General features: G+C 37.5%; 1 protein-coding gene across 32 annotated transcripts in view; it reads left to right on the top strand.

The window, feature by feature from the left end:
- The window catches only part of BLTP1 (bridge-like lipid transfer protein family member 1), a 212,512-nt gene that overhangs the window by 139,163 nt on the left and 53,088 nt on the right, over positions 1 to 20,261 (top strand). For all 32 annotated transcript variants that reach the window (XM_063723629.1, XM_063723632.1, XM_054554440.2 and 29 more), the window contains 4 exons: positions 9,407 to 9,504; positions 16,625 to 16,810; positions 17,699 to 17,867; positions 19,772 to 19,983. In XM_063723629.1, coding sequence (XP_063579699.1) covers positions 9,407 to 9,504; positions 16,625 to 16,810; positions 17,699 to 17,867; positions 19,772 to 19,983 — 665 coding nt within the window. The remainder of the gene's footprint in view (positions 1 to 9,406; positions 9,505 to 16,624; positions 16,811 to 17,698; positions 17,868 to 19,771; positions 19,984 to 20,261) is intronic.

The raw sequence follows: 20,261 nt of genomic DNA on the forward strand, positions 1-20,261 counted from the left end.
GTTCCATAAGCTAAAATTATTGTGCAGTGTGTTTTGTGAATGGTTGAGCTTTTGCTTTTAAATTTTAAACTTTTCTTTCTGAAACTAGATAAAAGGTATTCAAGGTCATGATAGGCAAACAAAACAAATAGGCCTTTAAGGTGTGCTCATGCATCAAACAGTTTTTTGGTTTTTTTTTTTTGAGATGGAGTCTCACTTTGTCGCCAGGCTGGAGTGCAATGGCGCGATCTCAGCTCACTTCAACCTCTGCCTCCCGGGTTCAGGCGATTCTCCTGCCTCAGCCTCCCAAGTAGCTGGGACTACAGGCATGCACCACCACACCCAGCTAATTTTTGTATTTTTAGTAGAGACGGGGTTTCACCATGTTGGCCAGGATGGTCTCGATCTCTTGACCTTGTGTTCTGCCTGCCTTGGCCTTCCAAAGTGCTGGGATTACAGGCATGAGCCACTGTGCCCAGCCCATCAAACAATTTTATCTTCAGAGATGGATTATCAAATGAACAGACACAAAGCCATTATTTTTTTTTGTAAAACAACTTGAGTATAAGAAAAATTAAACAGATGTGAATATTCACAAAGCTCTAGACATTTAGAGTATTAGTATTACAATATTCAGAGTGAAAGTGTGCTAAGCAATGTAAAAATCTAAGATTATTTCAGATATGTTAAAACATGTATTTGTTTAGCAAAATGATTTAAGAGAATATGAAAAAGTGAAAGGCTTAAATTTAGACTGTCAGAAGAAGATAGTATGTTAAGGAAGTATACTGTTAGGTAATGTAACATGAAGATTTCACTCTACTTAAGTAAGTGAAAATTGAAAAATAATCTGCTTTTAACCAAGTGAAAAGGATAATTAAAAAGCATGAATATTAAGAAAATGGAAATTGATGAGATATTTGCCTGTTCATGAGAATAACTAGAGAAACAATAAGCCTATCCAACCAACTTGTATATAAATCTACAGGTCCAAATGAGACACATTGAAGTTATTTAAAAGAACTAATGGAGGAACTCTTGGTACCTCTGAGAATGTACTTCAGTAAATCATGGGCATCAGGAGAGGTCTCCAAACACAGGAAAATTGGGATACCTAACTTAAAGAAGGGTAGGAAAGAAGCCTCAAGGAACTGATACCCCAAAGGCTAATCAAAACAAAAAAAAAAAATCTGATGTTTTTTACTTAGTCTAGTCTCCCTTAGGAAATAAACTCCTTAATAACACTTCTTAAGTCATGCTAATACTTTTCAGAAAAATATGAGGCTAGCTATAATTTCAAAATAATTTAAGCAAGTTAATAGCTTAATCAAGTATACAGGATATGATGCACTTAAACTTATATATTTATGCCATACTATGAAATAAAACTTGATTGACACAAAAGTAGGACGGTGGGCCAAGATGGCCAATTAGAAGCAGCTGTCGTCCAGGACTCTCACACAGAGGAATGAAAATGGTGAGTGTTCAGCACTTTCAACTGAAGTATTCAGTTTCTTGCTTTGGGAGGGACTAGGCAGACAGCTCCACCACGGAGGGCAAGGAAAAGCAGGGTGAGGTGATGGCCCACCCAGGAGCAGCAAAAAGCCAGGGAGCCCCCACCCCCTGGCAAGGGAGGCTATGTGTGACTGTGTGACCCCGCCCGGGGAAACCAGGTTTTTCCCACAGATCTTTGCAACCTGTGGATCAGGAGATTCCCCTTGTGAGTCCTACCACCGGGGCCTTGGGTCTGAAGCACAGAGATGGGTGGAGTCTCGGTGAAGCAGCCACTCGGGCACGCACAGAGACACAGGAGTTTTGCATACTCTCGCCCTGGGAATTGCAGCAAGGCAGGAAATCCATCCCTGCATTCCCCTAGGAAGGCAGCTGAATCCAGGGATTCAAGCAGTGTCATTTTACAGACCCCACTCCCAAGGCAACTCACAAGTTAAGAACCACTGGCTTGGAATTCTAGCCGGCCAACAGCAGAAGGCTGGAGACTGCCTCAGACGGCCCCTGGGAGAGCCGCCATCTCTGCAGTTCAAGTCAGCAGGTCTAGCCTGCCTGCTCCAGGGAGTCCGGGCAGTCCGGACTGGGAGGAGTTCCCCACAAGACAGCATAACTGCTATGCCAGATTGTGGCCAGACTGCTTCTTTAAGTGGGACTCCACTATGCCACATTGTGGCCAGACTATTTCTTTAAGTGGGACTCCGGTCCATCCCTCCTCACTGGGCAGGGCCTCCCTGCAGGAATTTCAGCAACTCCAACCAGGGTTATACATACAGAACTCACAGAACTCTGATCTCTCCCTGGGGGGTGGGGCACTGCCATCTCTGCAGTTCAGCTGACTTAGCCATTTCAGCCTGCTGGCTCTGGAGAGTCCCGGCGGTCTGGATGAGGGGCGTTTCCCCCAGGGCAGCACACCTGCTCTGCCAAGGGGCAGCCAGACTCCTTCTTTAAGCAGGTCCTTGATGCCATTCTGCCCAACTGGATGAGACCTCCCAACAGGGGTCTCCAGACACCTCCTGTAGGAGTGTTCAGTCCAGCATTAGGTCGGTACCTGGGGCAGAGGCCCCAGAGGAAGGGGCAGGCTGTCATCTTTGCTGTTTCACAGCCTTCACTGATACCTGGTGCAGGAGGAACCTGGTGCAGGAGGAACTCAGAACACTAGAGTCTGGAGGAGACCCCCAGCAAACTGCAGCAGCCCTACAGAAGAGTGGCCCCGCTGTTAAAAGAAAAATAAACAGAAAACAACAACAACATCAACCAAAAAGCCCCACAACAACCCCATTCAGAGGTCAGCAAACTCAAAGATTGAAGGTAGATATGCCCACAAAGATGAGAAAAAAAATCAATCCAAAAATGCTGAAAACTCAAAAAGCCAGAGTGTCTGTTCTCTCCCAGATGACTGCAACACCTCTCCAGCAAGGCCACAGGACTGGACTGAGGCTAAGATGGCTGAATTGACAGAAGTAGGCTTCAGAAGGTGGGTAATAATAAACTTAGCTGAGCTAAAAGAACATGTTCTAACCCAATGGAAAGAAGCTGAGAATCGTGACAAAACGTACAGGAGCTGATAACCAAAATAGCCATTTTAAAGAGGAACATAACTGACCTGTTGGAGCTGAAAAACACAACAGGAGAACTTCACAATGCAGTCACAAGTATCAACAGCACAACAGACCAAGTGGAGGAAAGAATCTCAGAGCTTGAAGACTGTTTTTCTGAAATAAGACAGGCAGACAAGAATAGAGAAAAAAGAAAAGGAACAAACAAAACCTCTGAGAACTATGGGATTATATAAAAAGACCAAACCTATGACTGATTGGGGTACCTGAAAGAGATGGGGAGAATGGAACCAACTTGGAAAACATACTTCAGGATATCCAGGAGAACTTCCCCAACTGAGCGACAGGCCAACATTCGAATTCAGGAAATGAAGAGAACCCCAGTAAGACACTCCATGAGAAGATCAACCCCAAGACACATAATCATCAGATTATCCAAGGCTGAAATGAAAGAAAAAAAGTTAAGGGCAGCCAGCGAGAAAGGCCAAGTCACTTACAATGGGAAACCCATCAGCCTAATAGCAGACCTCTCAGTGGAAACCCTACAAGCCAGAAAACATTGGGGGCCAATATTCAACATCCTTAAAGAAAAACATTTCCAACCTAGAATTTCACATCTGGCCAGAGGTACAAAGAAGAGCTTGTACCATTTCTATTGAAACTATTCCAAAAAAATGAAAAGGAGGGACTCCTCCCTAACTCATTTTATAAGGCCACTATCATCCTCATACCTAAACCTGACATAGATACAACAAAAAAAGAAAACTTCAGGCCAATATCCCTGTTCAACATTGATGCAAAAATCCTCAAAAAAATACTAACAAACCAAATCCAGAAGCATATCAAAAAGCTTATCCACCACAATCAAATGGGCTTCATCCCCAGGATGCAAGGTTGGTTCAAATCAATAAATGCGATTCATCACAGAAACAGAACTAAAGACAAAAACCACATGATTATCTCAGTAGATGCATAAAAGGCCTTTGATAAAACTCAACATCCCTTCATGTTAAAAACTCTCAATAAACTAGGTATTGAAGATACATACCTCAAAATAATAAGATATATATGACAAACCCACAGCTAATATACTGAATGTGCAAAAGCTGGAAGCTTTCCCCTTGAAAACTGGCACAAGACAAGAATGCCCTCTCTCTCACCACTCTTATTCAACATAGTATTGGAGGTTCTGGCCAGGGCGGTCCGGCAAGAGAAAGAAAGCATATACAAATAGGAAGAGAAGTCAAATTATCTTTGTTTACAGATGATAGGATCCTATATTTGGAAAACCCCATCGTCTCAGCCCAAAAGCTTCTTAAGCTGATAAGCAACTTCAGCAAAGTTGTGCAATGTGCAAAAATTGCTAGCATTCCTATACACCAATAACAGGCAAGAAGAGAGCCAAATCATGAATGAACTCCCATTCACAATCACTTCAAAGAGAATAAAATACCTGGGAATACAGCTAACAATGGAAGTGATGGACCTCTTCAAGGAGAACTACAAAGCACTGCTCAAGGAAATCAGAGAGGACGCAAACAAATGGAAAAACATTTCATGCACATGGATAGGAAGAGTCAATACTGTGAAAATGGCCATACTGCCCAAAGTAATTTACAGATTCAATGTTATTCCCGTTAAACTACCATTGACATTCTTTACAACATTAGAAAAAACTTTTAAAATTCACATGGAACCAAAAAGAGCCCAAATAGCCAAGACAATCCTAAGCAAAAAGAAAAAAGCTGGAGGCATCACACTACCTGACTTCAAACTATACTACAAGGCTACAGTAACTAACACAGCATTGTACTGGTACGAAAACAGACACATAGGCCAATGAAACAGAATAGAGAACTCAGAAATAAGACCACACACCTACAACCATCTGATCTTTGACAAACCTGACAAAAAACAAGCAATGGGGAAAGGGTTCCTTGTTTAATAAATGGTGCTGAGAAAATTGGTTAGCCATATGCAGAAAACTTAAACTGGACCCCTTCTTTACACCTTATACAAAAATTAACTCAAGATGGATTAAAGACTTAAATGTAAAACCCAAAACTATAAAAACCCTAGAAGAAAATCTAGACAATACCATTTAGGACATAGGCACCAGCAAAGATTTCATGATGAAAACTCCAAAAGCAATTGCAACAAAAGCAAAAATTGATAAATGGGATCTAATTAAACTAAAGAGCTGCTTCTGCACAGCGAAAGAAACTACCATCAGAGTAAACAGACAAAATGGGGAAAATTTTTTGAAATCTATCCATCTGATGTAGTATCCAGAGTCTACAAGTAATTTAAATTTACAAGAAAAAAAAATTCATTAAAAAGTGGGCAAAGGACATGAACAGACACTTCTCAAGACATTCATGTGGCCAACAAATGTATGAAAAAAGCTCAGCATCACTGATCATCAGAGAAATGCAAATCAAAACCACAATTAGATACTATCTCACACCAGTCAGGATGGCTATTATTAAAAAGTCAAGAAACAACAGATGCTGGCGAAGTTGCAGAGAAAAAGGAATGCTTTCACATTGTTGGTGGGAGCATAAATTAGTTCAACCATTGTAGAAGACAGTGTTGGGGCAATTCCTAAAAAATCTAGAAGCAAAAATACCATTTGACCCAGCAATCCCATTACTGGGTATATACCCAAAGGAACATAAATCATTCTATTGTAAAGATACATGCATGTGTATGTTCATTGCAGCACTATTCACAATAGCAAAGACATGGAATCAACCTAAATGCCCATCAATGATAGACTGGATAAAGAAAATGTGGTACATATACACCATGGAATGCTGTGCAGCCACAAAAAGGAATGAGATCATGCCCTTTGCAGGGATATTGATGGAGCTGGAAGCTGTTATCCCCAGCATACTAATGCAGGAACAGAAAAGCAAACACCACATGTTCTCACTTATCAGTGGGAGCTGAACAATGAGAACACATGAACACAGGGAGGGGAACAACACACACTGGGACCTGTCAGCAGGGACAGCAGGAGGGAGGGCATCAGGAAGAATAGCTAATGGATGCTGGGCTTAATATGTAGGTGATAGGTTGATGTGTGCAGCAAACCACCATGGCAGACATTTACCTATGTAACAAACATGCATATCCTACAGAACTTAAAATAAAAGGTTGAAGAAAAAGAAAAGAGTAGCCAATATTCAATACATAGATAGATCATAATAGTAGATTAATATTTTCTTTAGATTTGTTTTCATTATTACTTAGAGAAAATACTATTTATTATTTAATTGAACAAATAGCTAACTTTCAAAATCAGAATCATGTAGTTTTTATTTGATCACCTATTGTGTTGTGTTTGTTGTACCTCATGATGATTCCTAAATAACCTGAACCATGCTCTTGCCTACAGAGCCAAGAGAAACTAAGAACTCTCCTAGCTTAATTTCACCCTTCCTGTTAGAAAGTGTCAAGATATACATAGAGTCATAAACAATTTTTAGTGGCAGTATTCTAACAAATCCTCAAAATGTAGACAGTATTTCATATAATATTTTCCTCTCTATAACATAACTCATTCTGTATTTCAGAGTAGAAATTAAAACCATATCTTAGAAAACATGAAGATTCTATAATCCATTCCATAGTTACTTATTCAGAACTTTAAAAACATATGACCCCAAACTAGGTGATGAGCAAATTACAAAGATATGTGGGTAAAAATTTTACTTACTTCTGTTTGGAACATTATACTTCTGTTTGGAACTTTAGGTATTTAAACATATAATAATAAAAAGATTTAAATGAATTTTTGATTAATGAAGAAGTTAAGTAGTATAAATAGAGGATGTATTGAGGCATAGGAATGATTTGAACTGATGCTTGAGTAAGTTCTACTTTTTGATGATTGAGCGCCTTTCAAAAGAGGGACAATTTGATGAAAGAAAATAGCAAGAAACTGGGACTGAAAGACACATTTATTTGCTGAGAATGAGATAAGAATTGTGGGAGTATGAGGAAAATTATAAAGACTTGCAGTAATTGTTGTGAGGAGTGTGTTGGAGAAATGACAGAAGATGAACAGTTGGATCACCAAGCAACATAGGTACTTTATAATTGCGTTCAGGAAAAGACTGAGGGTTAGCTAAGGTACTGTTTGCTAGGATCCGCATATATATGGCCCTTCCCCTTAAGAATTCTTTAATTAGGGAAATTGCTGTGTAGATAAATTAATATACAGAAATGTGTATTTTTTGGCAAACATCATGTAGGAAGGAAGGACCAAATGCTGATAAGGGTGTATCAGAAAGAGTCTGAATAAACAAAATGTGATAAAGAACTTAGAAGAGCACTTGGCACTCAGTAAGCACTCAAATATTAGGTATTAGAATTGATAAATATATGCACTCAGTAACCAAATATTAGGTATTAGAATTTACACATATCTACTTAGGAGTAAAAAATGAATAAGAACAGAATGTAAGTGAGGGGATAAAGTCATTTAAGGAAAGTGAGCTCAAGGAACAGGGATGTGTAAGAGGGCTGTGGTTTAGAATTCAAATGATGAAAAGCAGAGACAGTAGTAGTTTAATGTTTTGGAAATAGCATTGAAAAGTAAGCTAAACACCATCTGCTACTGGATCAAAGGAATGAATGAATTTGAGATTTCCAAATAATAATGGCAACAAAAAGCCATATGCAAATGAAGTTAGAGAATCAGGGAAATGAAAAGCATAATGTAAGACAGCAGAAGGTTTCCTGGTAGTAGATGGAAGATAGAGACAACAGGGATGGGAAGAGGTAGTTGATAGCTGGGTTGGGGGGCGATATATACACACAAATACACACATACATATATGTATGTATGTATATGGCTGTAGGTAGGGTTATCAGTGATGAGGCTTAGGTAAGGGATGGTTGTAGATTTAAGTTAGGAGGCAGAGAGAAGTACTTAATTATGAGTTGAAGAAAAGAAAATGTAATCTGTGTGCTGTATATTTTAGAGAAGGATAGCTCAGAGAGGAAAGGTACAAGCGTACAGGCAGGCACTAAGTGTACAAAGACACATATAGTTTATTCTTCCAAAATACAAATATATGTTTTTTTGTTTTGTTTTTGAGTCAGTCTCTGTCGTCCAGGCTGGAATGTAGTGGTGCCATCTCGGCTCACTGCAACCTCTGCCTTCTGGGTTCAAGTGATTCTCCTGCCACAGCCTCTCAAGTAGCTGGGATTACAGGTGCCCACCAGCACACCCAGCTAATTTTTTGTATTTTTAGTAGAGATGGGGTTTCTCCATGTTGGCCAGGCTAGTCCCGAACTCCTGACCTCAGGTCATCCACCCATCTTAGCCTCCCAAAGTGCTGGGATTAAGGCGTGAGCCACCGTGCCTGGCCCAAATATATGTTAATTAATATGTTCTGGTATAACCGATCCACAAATCCTTAATACTTTACTTCCCATCTCTTCATCCATATCATTCTTTCATTCCCTTTCTGGTGTATTTATTCATCTTTATGTACAAAGGTCTTTTTTGGGGGGCCAAGTTATGTCCTTGTCTACCTTTTCTTGGTCTTATCTTGGATGTACCTTCTGTTGCCTGTTGCCTCTATTTTCTTCCTATTTTCTGTTCTAGTAAAAAACTAAAAAATATTTTTATCATAGTACTAACTAAATAGATTTTTGACCCCTAAATTTCAAAAGCCCAAAAAAGATTAATTTCTCTTTCAAAACAAACAAAATCTGCTTTTTATCTATTTTTGATAATATCTGTGGTCCCTAATAGGGGAAAAAAAAATTCCATCCCACCTATACAGACTCCCTGGGATGATGATAAACTCAACATATGTACAAAAAGATTAATCATTGTAAGATAGAATATTTGAAAGATAGGCGGGCAGAATGTTTTCAAATCAATGGAAAGAGAAGTGGAAACAGAAGTAAGATATTAAGATATTAGAACATTATTTTCTGTATGCCACATTGCCCAGGCAAAAAAAAAAAAAAAAAAAATGCTCTCTTAATAGTAACTTCACCACCAGGGCCCCTGCAACAGAATTGACATTATTAGTTGAAGAAATTAGTCCAGTTTACTTTTTTCCCTCAAATGTGTTTTCTGAGATGTATAAACACATGTTTTGGTTCAATAATATACACAATGTTTTAATTGAATATAAAATGTTATTAATAAATGTCTACATATGCAGAATTGTCCCTATCTTTCATATATCTGTCTCAGTTAAATGTAACTTAGCTAAAGATCTCTGTATCAGTGGTCAGTAAAAAGAAAATATTTTGTGAGGATTTTTTTTTTAGTGCACAAAATAGTTATTTTTTTCTTTAAATAAAAAATTGTCCCAAACTCTTCTTTCCTTTAGGTGGGGAGCAGCCTATTCCTCTCTGGAATGAACATGATGGAACAGCAGATGGAGATAAGCCTAAAATTCTCCTCTATTCCCTAAACTTGCAGTTCAAGGTAACATAAATAATAATGATACTTTTATAAAAATTTTTCTAATCAATTAATATATGCTTGTTATAGAAAATTTGTATCTTACATAAATTACCAAACAGAAAATAAAAATGATCTATAACTCCATCTACTCAGAGAAAAAGCTTTAACAATAATTATTTGAATATTCTTTAGGACTTTTTTCCTGTTAGTATTTTTATATATGCATATATTTATACATTTGAAAAATCATTGGATACCTTTCCATATTAGAATATTTAGATTAGTTTTATCTTCTTGAACATCTGTATTGTATGTTGTACAGTTGTTACAATTTATTCAACCACTCCCTTCTGACGAACATTTTGTTTTTCTTCAAGTACTGCTGTTATAATTTACTCTGCAAGAAATATTTTATGCACTTTTCCAGTTAACTATATTACCTTTAGAAGGCTGATGCAGGAGGATTGCTTGAGCCCAGGAGTTCGAGACTAGCCCTGGCAACATAGTGAGACTTTGTCTCTACAAAAAATTTGAAAAAACAAAAAAATTAGCCAGGTGGGTGGCACACACCTGTAGTCTCAGTTACTTCTGAGGCTAAGGCAGGAGGATTGCTTCAGTCTGGAAGTTCAAGGCTACAGTGAGCTGTGGTTGTGCCACTGCATTTGAGCCTGGGCAACAGAGTGAGACCTGTCTTAAAAAACAAAACAAAGACTATATTATTTTAATAGAAAACTTAATATTTCCAATATTTAAGATACTGGTGTTCATAAAAGTTATTTAATTGTATTTAATGTATTCAATCCATTGAATACTAAATTTTAAATATAAACTATCAAAATGAAACATAATGGGAAAAAATTGCTACTAACATGAGAAATTAATGTTGCCAGTTTTATCAGTTCATTAGACATATCCTATACAGGCATACCTTGTTTTATTGCACTTCACTTTATTGTGTTTCACAGGTATTGAGTTTTTTTTTACGAATTGAAGGTGCCATTTTTCCAATAGCATATATTCACTTTCTGTGTGTCATATTTTACTAATTCTCACAATATTTCAAACTTTTCCATTAGTATTGTATGTCTGTTATAATGATCTGTGATCAGAAATCTTTGATGTTGCTACGGTAATTGTTTAGGGGCGCCAGGAACTGCACCAGTGTAGGATAGCAAACTAAATCGTTAAATGTTGTTGCACATCTCTCACTTTCAATCAAAAGCTAGAAACGATTAAGCTTGGTGAGGAAGATATGTCAAAAGCCAAGACAGGCTGAAAGCTAGGTCTCTTGCGCCAGTTAGCCAGGTTGTGAATGCAAAGGTGAAGTTTTTAAATGAAATTAAAAGTGCTACTCCAATGAACACAGGAATGATAAGAAAGCCAAACAGCCTTATTGCAGATATGGAGAAAGTTTGAATGGTGTGGATAGACCAGCCACAACATTCCCCTAAGCGAAAGCCTAATCCAGAGCAATGCCCTAATTTTCTTCAATTCTATGAAGGCTGGGAGAGGTGAGGAAGCTGCAAAAGAAAACTTGGAAGCTAGCAGAGATTGGTTCATAATGTTTAAGGAAAGAACCTGTCTTCATAACATAAAAGTGCAAACTGGGGATCAAGCTAGAATAATTGATGAAGGTGGTTACACTAAACGACAGATTTTTCCATATAGCCTTCTATGGAAAAAAGATGCTAGCTAGGACTTTCACAGCTAGAGAGAAATCAATGCCTGGCTTCAAAGGACAGGCTGACTCTTGTTAGGGTCAAATGCAGCTGGTGACTTTAAGTGGAAGCCAGTGCCCATTTACCATTCTGAAAATCCTAGGGACCTTAAGAATTATGCTAAATCTCTGCCTATGCTCTGATCAGTGGGACAACAAAGTCTTGATGACAGCACATCTTTTTACAACATGGTTCACTGAGTATTTTAAGCCCACTATGGGTCTACTGCTCAGAGCAAAGAGTCCTTTTAAAATATTACTGCTCGCTTTTGAATGTGTTTGCTCTTGCTTTTCTAGTTCTTTTAATTGTGATGTTAGGGTGTCAATTTTGGATCTTTCCTGCTTTCTCTTGTGGGCATTTAGTGCTATAAATTTCCCTCTACACACTGCTTTGAATGCATCCCAGAGATTCTGGTATGTTGTGTCTTGGTTCTCGTTGGTTTCAAAGAACATCTTTATTTCTGCCTTCATTTCGTTATGTACCCAGTAGTCATTCAGGAGCAGGTTGTTCAGTTTCCATGTAGTTGAGCGGTTTTGAGTGAGATTCTTAATCCTGAGTTCTAGCTTGATTGCACTGTGATCTGAGAGATAGTTTGTTATAATTTCTGTTCTTTTACATTTATTGAGGAGAGCTTTACTTCCAAGTATATGGTCAATTTTGGAATAGGTGTGGTGTGGTGCTGAAAAAAATGTATATTCTGTTGATTTGGGGTGGAGAGTTCTGTAGATGTCTATTAGGTCTGCTTGGTGCAGAGCTGAGTTCAATTCCTGGGTATCCTTGTTGATTTTCTGTTTCGTTGATCTGTCTAATGTTGACAGTGGGGTGTTAAAGTCTCCCATTATTAATGTGTGGGAGTCTAAGTCTCTTTGTAGGTCACTCAGGACTTGCTTTATGAATCTGGGTGCTAGCAGAAGGCAAGAAATAACTAAAATCAGAGCAGAACTGAAGGAAATAGAGACACAAAAAACCCTTCAAAAAATCAATGAATCCAGGAGCTGGTTTTTTGAAAGGATCAACAAAATTGATAGACCGCTAGCAAGATTAATAAAGAAAAAAAGAGAGAAGAATCAAACAGATGCAATAAAAAATGATAAAGGGGATATCACCACCGATCCCACAGAAATACAAACTACCATCAGAGAACATTACAAACACCTCTACGCAAATAAACTAGAAAATCTAGAAGAAATGGATAAATTCCTCAACACATACACCCTCCCAAGACTAAACCAGGAAGAAGTTGAATCTCTGAATAGACCAATAACAGGAGCTGAAATTGTGGCAATAATCAATAGCTTACCAACCAAAAACAGTCCAGGACCAGATGGGTTCACAGCCGAATTCTACCAGAGGTACAAGGAGGAGCTGGTACCATTCCTTCTGAAACTATTCCAATCAATAGAAAAAGAGGGAATCCTCCCTAACTCATTTTATGAGGCCAGCATCATCCTGATACCAAAGCCTGGCAGAGACACAACAAAAAAAGAGAATTTTAGACCAATATCCTTGATGAACATTGATGCAAAAATCCTCAATAAAATACTGGCAAACAGAATCCAGCAGCACATCAAAAAGCTTATCCACCATGATCAAGTGGGCTTCATCCCTGGGATGCAAGGCTGGTTCAATATACGCAAATCAATAAATGTAATCCAGCATATAAACAGAACCAAAGTCAAAAACCACATGATTATCTCAATAGATGCAGAAAAGGCCTTTGACAAAATTCAACAACCCTTCATGCTAAAAACTCTCAATAAATTAGGTATTGATGGGACGTATCTCAAAATAATAAGAGCTATTTATGACAAACCCACAGCCAATATCATACTGAATGGGCAAAAACTGGAAGCATTCCCTTTGAAAACTGGCACAAGACAGGGATGCCCTCTCTCACCACTTCTATTCAACATAGTGTTGGAAGTTCTGGCCAGGGCAATTAGGCAGGAGAAGGAAATCAAGGGTATTCAATTAGGAAAAGAGGAAGTCAAATTGTCCCTGTTTGCAGATGACATGATAGTATATCTAGAAAACCCCATTGTCTCAGCCCAAAATCTCCTTAAGCTGATAAGCAACTTCAGCAAAGTCTCAGGATACAAAATCAATGTACAAAAATCACAAGCATTCTTATACATCAATAACAGACAAACAGAGAGCCAAATCATGAGTGAACTCCCATTCACAATTGCTTCAAAGAGAATAAAATACCTAGGAATCCAACTTACAAGGGATGTGAAGGACCTCTTCAAGGAGAACTACAAACCACTGCTCAAGGAAATAAAAGAGGATACAAACAAATGGAAGAACATTCCATGCTCATGGGTAGGAAGAATCAATATCATGAAAATGGCCATCCTTCCCAAGGTAATTTACAGATTCAATGCCATCCCCATCAAGTTACCAATGACTTTCTTCACAGAATTGGAAAAAACTACTTTAAAGTTCATATGGAACCAAAAAAGAGCCCGCATCGCCAAGTCAATCCTAAGCCAAAAGAACAAAGCTGGAGGCATCACGCTACCTGACTTCAAACTATACTACAAGGCTACAGTAACCAAAACAGCATGGTACTGGTACCAAAACAGAGATATAGATCAATGGAACAGAACAGAGCCGTCAGAAATAATGCCACATATCTACAACTATCTGATCTTTGACAAACCTGACAAAAACAAGAAATGGGGAAAGGATTCCCTATTTAATAAATGGTGCTGGGAAAACTGGCTAGCCTTATGTAGAAAGCTGAAACTGGATCCCTTCATTACACCTTATACAAAAATTAAGTCAAGATGGATTAAAGACTTAAATGTTAGACCTAAAACCATAAAAACTCTAGAAGAAAACCTAGGCAATACCATTCAGGACATAGGCATGGGCAAGGACTTCATGTCTAAAACACCAAAAGCAATGGCAACAAAAGCCAAAATTGACAAATGGGATCTAATTAAACTAAAGAGCTTCTGCACAGCAAAGGAAACTACCATCAGAGTGAACAGGCAACCTACAAAATGGGAGAAAATTTTCGCAACCTACTCATCTGACAAAGGGCTAATATCCAGAATCTACAATGAACTCCAACAAATTTACAAGAAAAAAACAAACAACCCCATCAAAAAGTGGGTGAATGATAAGAACAGACACTTCTCAAAAGAAGACATTTATGCAGCCAAAAAACACATGAAAAAATGCTCACCATCACTGGCCATCAGAGAAATGCAAATCAAAACCACAATGAGATACCATCTCACACCAGTTAGAATGGCAATCATTAAAAAGTCAGGAAACAATAGGTGCTGGAGAGGATGTGGAGAAATAGGAACACTTTTACACTGTTGGTGGGACTGTAAACTAGTTCAACCCTTGTGGAAGTCAGTGTGGCGATTCCTCAGGGATCTAGAACTAGAAATTCCATTTGACCCAGCCATCCCATTACTGGGTATATACCCAAAGGACTATAAATCATGCTGCTATAAAGACACATGCACACGTATGTTTATTGCGGCATTATTCACAATAGCAAAGACTTGGAACCAACCCAAATGTCCAACAATGATAGACTGGATTAAGAAAATGTGGCACATATACACCATGGAATACTATGCAGCCATAAAAAATGATGAGTTCACGTCCTTTGTAGGGACATGGATGAAATTGGAAATCATCATTCTCAGTAAACTATCGCAAGAACAAAAAACCAAACACCGCATATTCTCACTCATAGGTGGGAATTGAACAATGAGAACACATGGACACAGGAAGGGGAACATCACACTTCGGGGACTGTTATGGGGTGGGGGGAGGGGGGAGGGATAGCATTGGGAGATATACCTAATGCTAGATGACGAGTTGGTGGGTGCAGCGCACCAGCATGGCACATGTATACATATGTAACTTACCTGCACGTTGCGCACATGTACCATAGAGCCTAAAGTATAATAATAATAATAATAATAATAATAATAATAATAAATTACTGCTCGCTGACAATGCACCTGGTCACCTAAGAGCTCTGGTGAAAATTTACAAGGAAATTAACATTTTTATGCCTAACACATTTCTTCTGCAGCTCATGAATTGAGTAATTTCAACTTTCAAGTGTATGATTTAAGAAATACATTTTGTAAGGCTACAGTTGTCATAGATAGTGATTCCTCAGATGGATCTGGGCAAAGTAAATTGAAAACCTTCTGGAAGGGAGAACACTTTGATTCATGAGAGGAAGTGCAAATATCAACATTACTAGGACTTTGGAAGAAGTTGGTTCCAACTCTCATGGATTACTTTGAGGGACTCAAGACACTTCAGTAGAGGAAGTAAATGCAGACAGGGTGGAAATAGCAAGGGAACTAGAATTAAACGTGGAGCGTGAAGATGAGACTGAATTGCTGCAATCTCATAATAAAACTTGAATGGGTGAAGAGTTCCTTCTTATGAATGAGCAAAGAAATTCCATCTTCAGATAGAATCTGCTCCTGGTGAAGATGCTATAAACACTGTTGAAATGACAAAGGATTTAGAATGTTCCATAAACTTAGTTGATGAAGCAGTGGCAGGGTTTGGGAAGGATTGACTGTAACTTTGGAAGAGGTTCTGCTGTGGGTAAAATGCTATCAAACAGCATCACATGCTACAGAGAAGTCTTTCATGAAAGGAAGAGTCAATCAATGACACAAACCTCATTGTTATTTTATTTGAAGAAACTGCCACAGTCACCCCAGACTTCAACAACCACTACCATGATCAGTCAGCAGCCATCAACATCAAGGCAAGACCCTCCACTAGCAAAAAGATTACAACCCACTAAAAGCTCAGATGATTGTTGGCATTTTTTAGCAGTAAAGTTTTTGTTTTGTTTTTGAGACAGAGTCTTGCTCTGTCTCAGGCTGGAGTGCGGTTGCGTAATCTCAGCTCACTGCAACCTCTGACTCCCTGGTTCAAGCTGTTCTCCTGCCTCAGCCTACTGAGTAGCTGGGATTACAGGCACACACCACCATGCCCATCTAATTTTGTATTTTTAGTAGAGATAGGGTTTCACCATGTTGGCCAGGGTGGTCTCAAACTCATGACCTCAAGTGATCTGCCTGCCTCAGCCTCCCAAAGTGGTGAGATTACAGGCGTGAGCCACCACGCCTGGCCAAAGTATTTTTTAAATTAAGGCATATACAATGTTTTTTAGACATAATGGTATTACACATTTAATGGCCTGTAGTATAACCTTTTATATGCACTGGAAAACAAAAAAATTTGTGTCACCCACTTTATTGCAATGGTCTGGAACCAAACCTATATTATCTCCAAGGTATGCCTGTTCATGGTTTAAAACACGACTATTTTATTTATCATATACTGAAAGACTACATTTGAGTAGGTATATGTTGTTGATTTAAGATTCATTTTTTTCCTCCTAACATATAATCTGCTAGGGTATTCAAGTAACAGCCACTACTCCATCAATGAGAGCTGTAAGATTTGAAACTGGATTGATTGAACTGGAACTTTCTAACCGACTTCAAACCAAAGCTTCACCAGGAAGTAGCAGCTATCTGAAACTGTTTGGCAAATGCCAGGTGGATTTAAATCTGGCATTAGGACAAATTGTCAAACATCAGGTGAGTACAGAATATGTTGATGTTAGAACTATGGCTTTTAAATTTTGCACATCAATTTTAACTACCGTAACTTATGTATTATTATATTTACAAAAATATTTAATTTCCTAAAGTTTCTGATTATAAATTCAATGAAGACTCATTTACCTTGGCATTTCATTGAATATTGTAGCCGCATATTGTTATAGTTTAGTGCAGATGCACTCACATAAAACTTAATCCAGTATCTTCATAATCATTTGCTTGTAATTTTTTTTATTTTGCTAAACACTTTTTATTTCAAAGTCTTGTACTAACATTACTCAGTTCTTAAAATGTTAAGTGTATACCTTTCCTGTAGAATATTAGCAAGTTCTGCATATAGTAGTGTTAAATAAAGTTAAAAAACAGCAGTTAGATTCTCTGTTTTATAAAAATGAATGTTCACAGCTTATTGGAGATTTTTTTTGTTTTTATTTTGCCAAAAATTATTATGTAGATTTTAATCTTTTTTCCTCTTTGAAGAACCAAGTAGAAAAATGCCAGTCACAGTTTCAAAACTGAATCGCTGCATTAAAGATATGAGGAAAAAATGAACAAAAATTTCTTGTCATCTCTTAGAGGTTCTAATTATTTTGAAATATTTAATACATTGCTATTTAGAATATGGACCTCATCCTAACTTTTATATAAAGTTTATCTATGACTTCATATTTACCTCTTGCATGGCTATTTTGTATATTAATTTCAAGTGGTTATGGTACAGAGTATAAGGAATATACATTAACAGCTGAATTTGAGAAAAATGTATTATAGTTTTTTTGGTGAACAATACCATTAATAATGTTTAGTTTCATATTACAACTTTTCCCATTATTTTATTTGATTGAGCTTTAAATTTTATTTTAGGTTTATGAGGAAGCTGGTTCTGATTTTCATCAAGTTGCCTATTTTAAAACCAGAATTGGATTAAGAAATGCCCTCCGAGAAGAAATCAGTGGTTCTTCAGATAGGGAAGCTGTGCTTATTACTTTGAATAGACCAATTGTTTATGCACAGCCTGTGGCCTTTGATAGAGGTAAGATAAAGTCAATCACTACTATCCTCTGGGATCTAGGAATGCTTTGTTAATGCTAGATAAAAATCTTGTAGTTTACTGGTGTAAATGCTTGACAGCTAAATGGTTCCTAAATCTGAAATGTGTGTATCCAAAAAAAAAAAAAATCTTGCTTTTTCCCTTCAGTTTTTAAAAGTTATTTTAAAGTTATTTTGTCTTCTGCATGGATATATAGGAGTGTCTGCTTCAGATTATATAATTGTAATGCTGAATTTTTTTGTTTTGATTTTGTAATTAATGCACCCATTTGTGTTTTGGCACTGTGTTTATTTTTATATTCTATAAACATTTATCATGTACTGCCTAGAAGTGGAATACAAAAATAAACAACAGTATCCCTGCCCTCAAGGACCTGTCAGTCCAGTGGAAAAGAAAACAAAGTACACTACACAGTGGAGTTAGAGATGTGTTCTTGGTTCTGAGGAATTCTCTACCTTTGCCTACGCTTCTTAGAGGAGAAACTAATTCTTGATTTGACTTTGAATTAGGAGTTCACCAGGGAGATAAGGAAATGAAATTTACTTTTATATCCCAGGGCCTAGAACAGTCCCTGGCATACAATAAGAACCAAATAAACATTGAATGAGAGAGAATAAGAATGAATGTGTTTAAACACATAAGTCTAAGAAAACATAGCAGTAGGTTTCATAGAAGAAAATAATGGGAAAGAAGGCTGAACAGGTAGACAAGGTCTAATTAATGTGGATTGGGCAAATATATTTGAACTGTATTTTAGAAGTAATGAGGAGCCATTTAAGAAGCCATTTAAGATCTCCATCAGTGATGGACATAGGCTAGTAACAGAATCCTGTTAGAAAATTGCCCTTTTGGCAGTGTTACAGATAACATTTTATTTTGCTGAATCCCATGTACATGTTTTTTAGTTCTCATTTTACTGACCTCTCATCAGCTTTCATCAGCTCCTTAAAGTATTTTGTACCGTTGGTGTCCTTGACACAAAACAGGTTGAGTACTGGTTTTCCAAAGTAATTGGGACAGGAAATGTTTCAGATTTTGGATTTTTTCAGATTTTGGTATATTTGTGTATACATAATGAGATATCTTGGGGCTGGGACCCAAGTTTAAACATGAAATTTATTTATGTTTCATATACACCATATACACATAGCCTGAAGATAATTTTATAAAATATTTTAAATAATTTTGTGCATGAAACAAAGTTTTGACAGCATTTTGGCTGCAGTCTCACCTGAGTTCAGATGTGGAATTTTCCACTTGTAGCATCATATCAACATTCAGAAAGTTTTGGGATTTTGGATTTCGGATTAGGGATGCTCAACCTGCATTTGCTTTTCCTCCTACTTCTCTGGCCTCTCCATCTTTATGTCCTTTTTAGAGGCCCCTCCATCTATACACTGCTGTGAAATGAAGGTTTTCCTTAAGGTTTGTTTCTGTTTAACAAACTCAAACATCTTTGACTTTTCTCTGTAAATCAGATCCTTTTAATGGTATGTTCCTAGTATTATGTACCTTAAAGAATTTTAAAAGAAGTAACAGCTCTACAGATGAAGTCAAGTACCATGTCTGTTTTCATTTGTTATTCCATCCCAGTATATAACATATAATAGGCATTTCACAAATAAGTTAGAGGGAATGAACAGACCTGGATTTTCTTCTTCCTTGTGCCATTATGTGGTTGCCTGCTTTCTGTTTTATTTTTTCATTTGTTATTTAAAAAATGGTGACTATATGTCCTCTTAGATCTTTCCTAATTCTAATGCTACAGTTTTCTGGGTGTAATTTTTATTAAGCAACAGGATTTTGCAGCTTTTGAGCTTTACTTAACATATAGATTTACAGTGTTAATTTTAATTTTCTTTCTGCCCTGTCTTAATTATCAAAAGCTGTGCTGTTTTGGCTGAATTATAAGGCTGCCTATGACAACTGGAATGAACAACGAATGGCTTTACATAAGGATATTCATATGGCTACAAAGGAAGTAGTAGATATGCTACCTGGTATCCAGCAAACATCAGCCCAGGCCTTTGGGACTCTTTTTCTCCAGCTCACTGTCAATGATCTGGGAATTTGCCTACCTATCACAAATACTGCACAGGTACAAAAAGTCAAGTCGTATCCCAGGATTAAGAGCCAGGCATTTCTACATAACCATTTCTAAGTATTTAGAGTATAACAGTACATTTTCCAGTATAACAGTTTATAACTGTTTAGTAGGTAGCAAGTAAGATTGAATTCCTTCAGCCATTACTCATCTCAGTGTATTAAATCTGAATCTCATGGGACTTTTCTCTGAAGCACTCTTATATGCTTCAGAATAGTGGTAAGATTGATACCCACCAGATAACTCTTAATTTTTACCTTCATAAGAAGCAG

This window comes from Pongo abelii, chromosome 3 (assembly GCF_028885655.2).
Source record: "Pongo abelii isolate AG06213 chromosome 3, NHGRI_mPonAbe1-v2.0_pri, whole genome shotgun sequence".
Lineage (NCBI taxonomy): Eukaryota > Metazoa > Chordata > Mammalia > Primates > Hominidae > Pongo > Pongo abelii.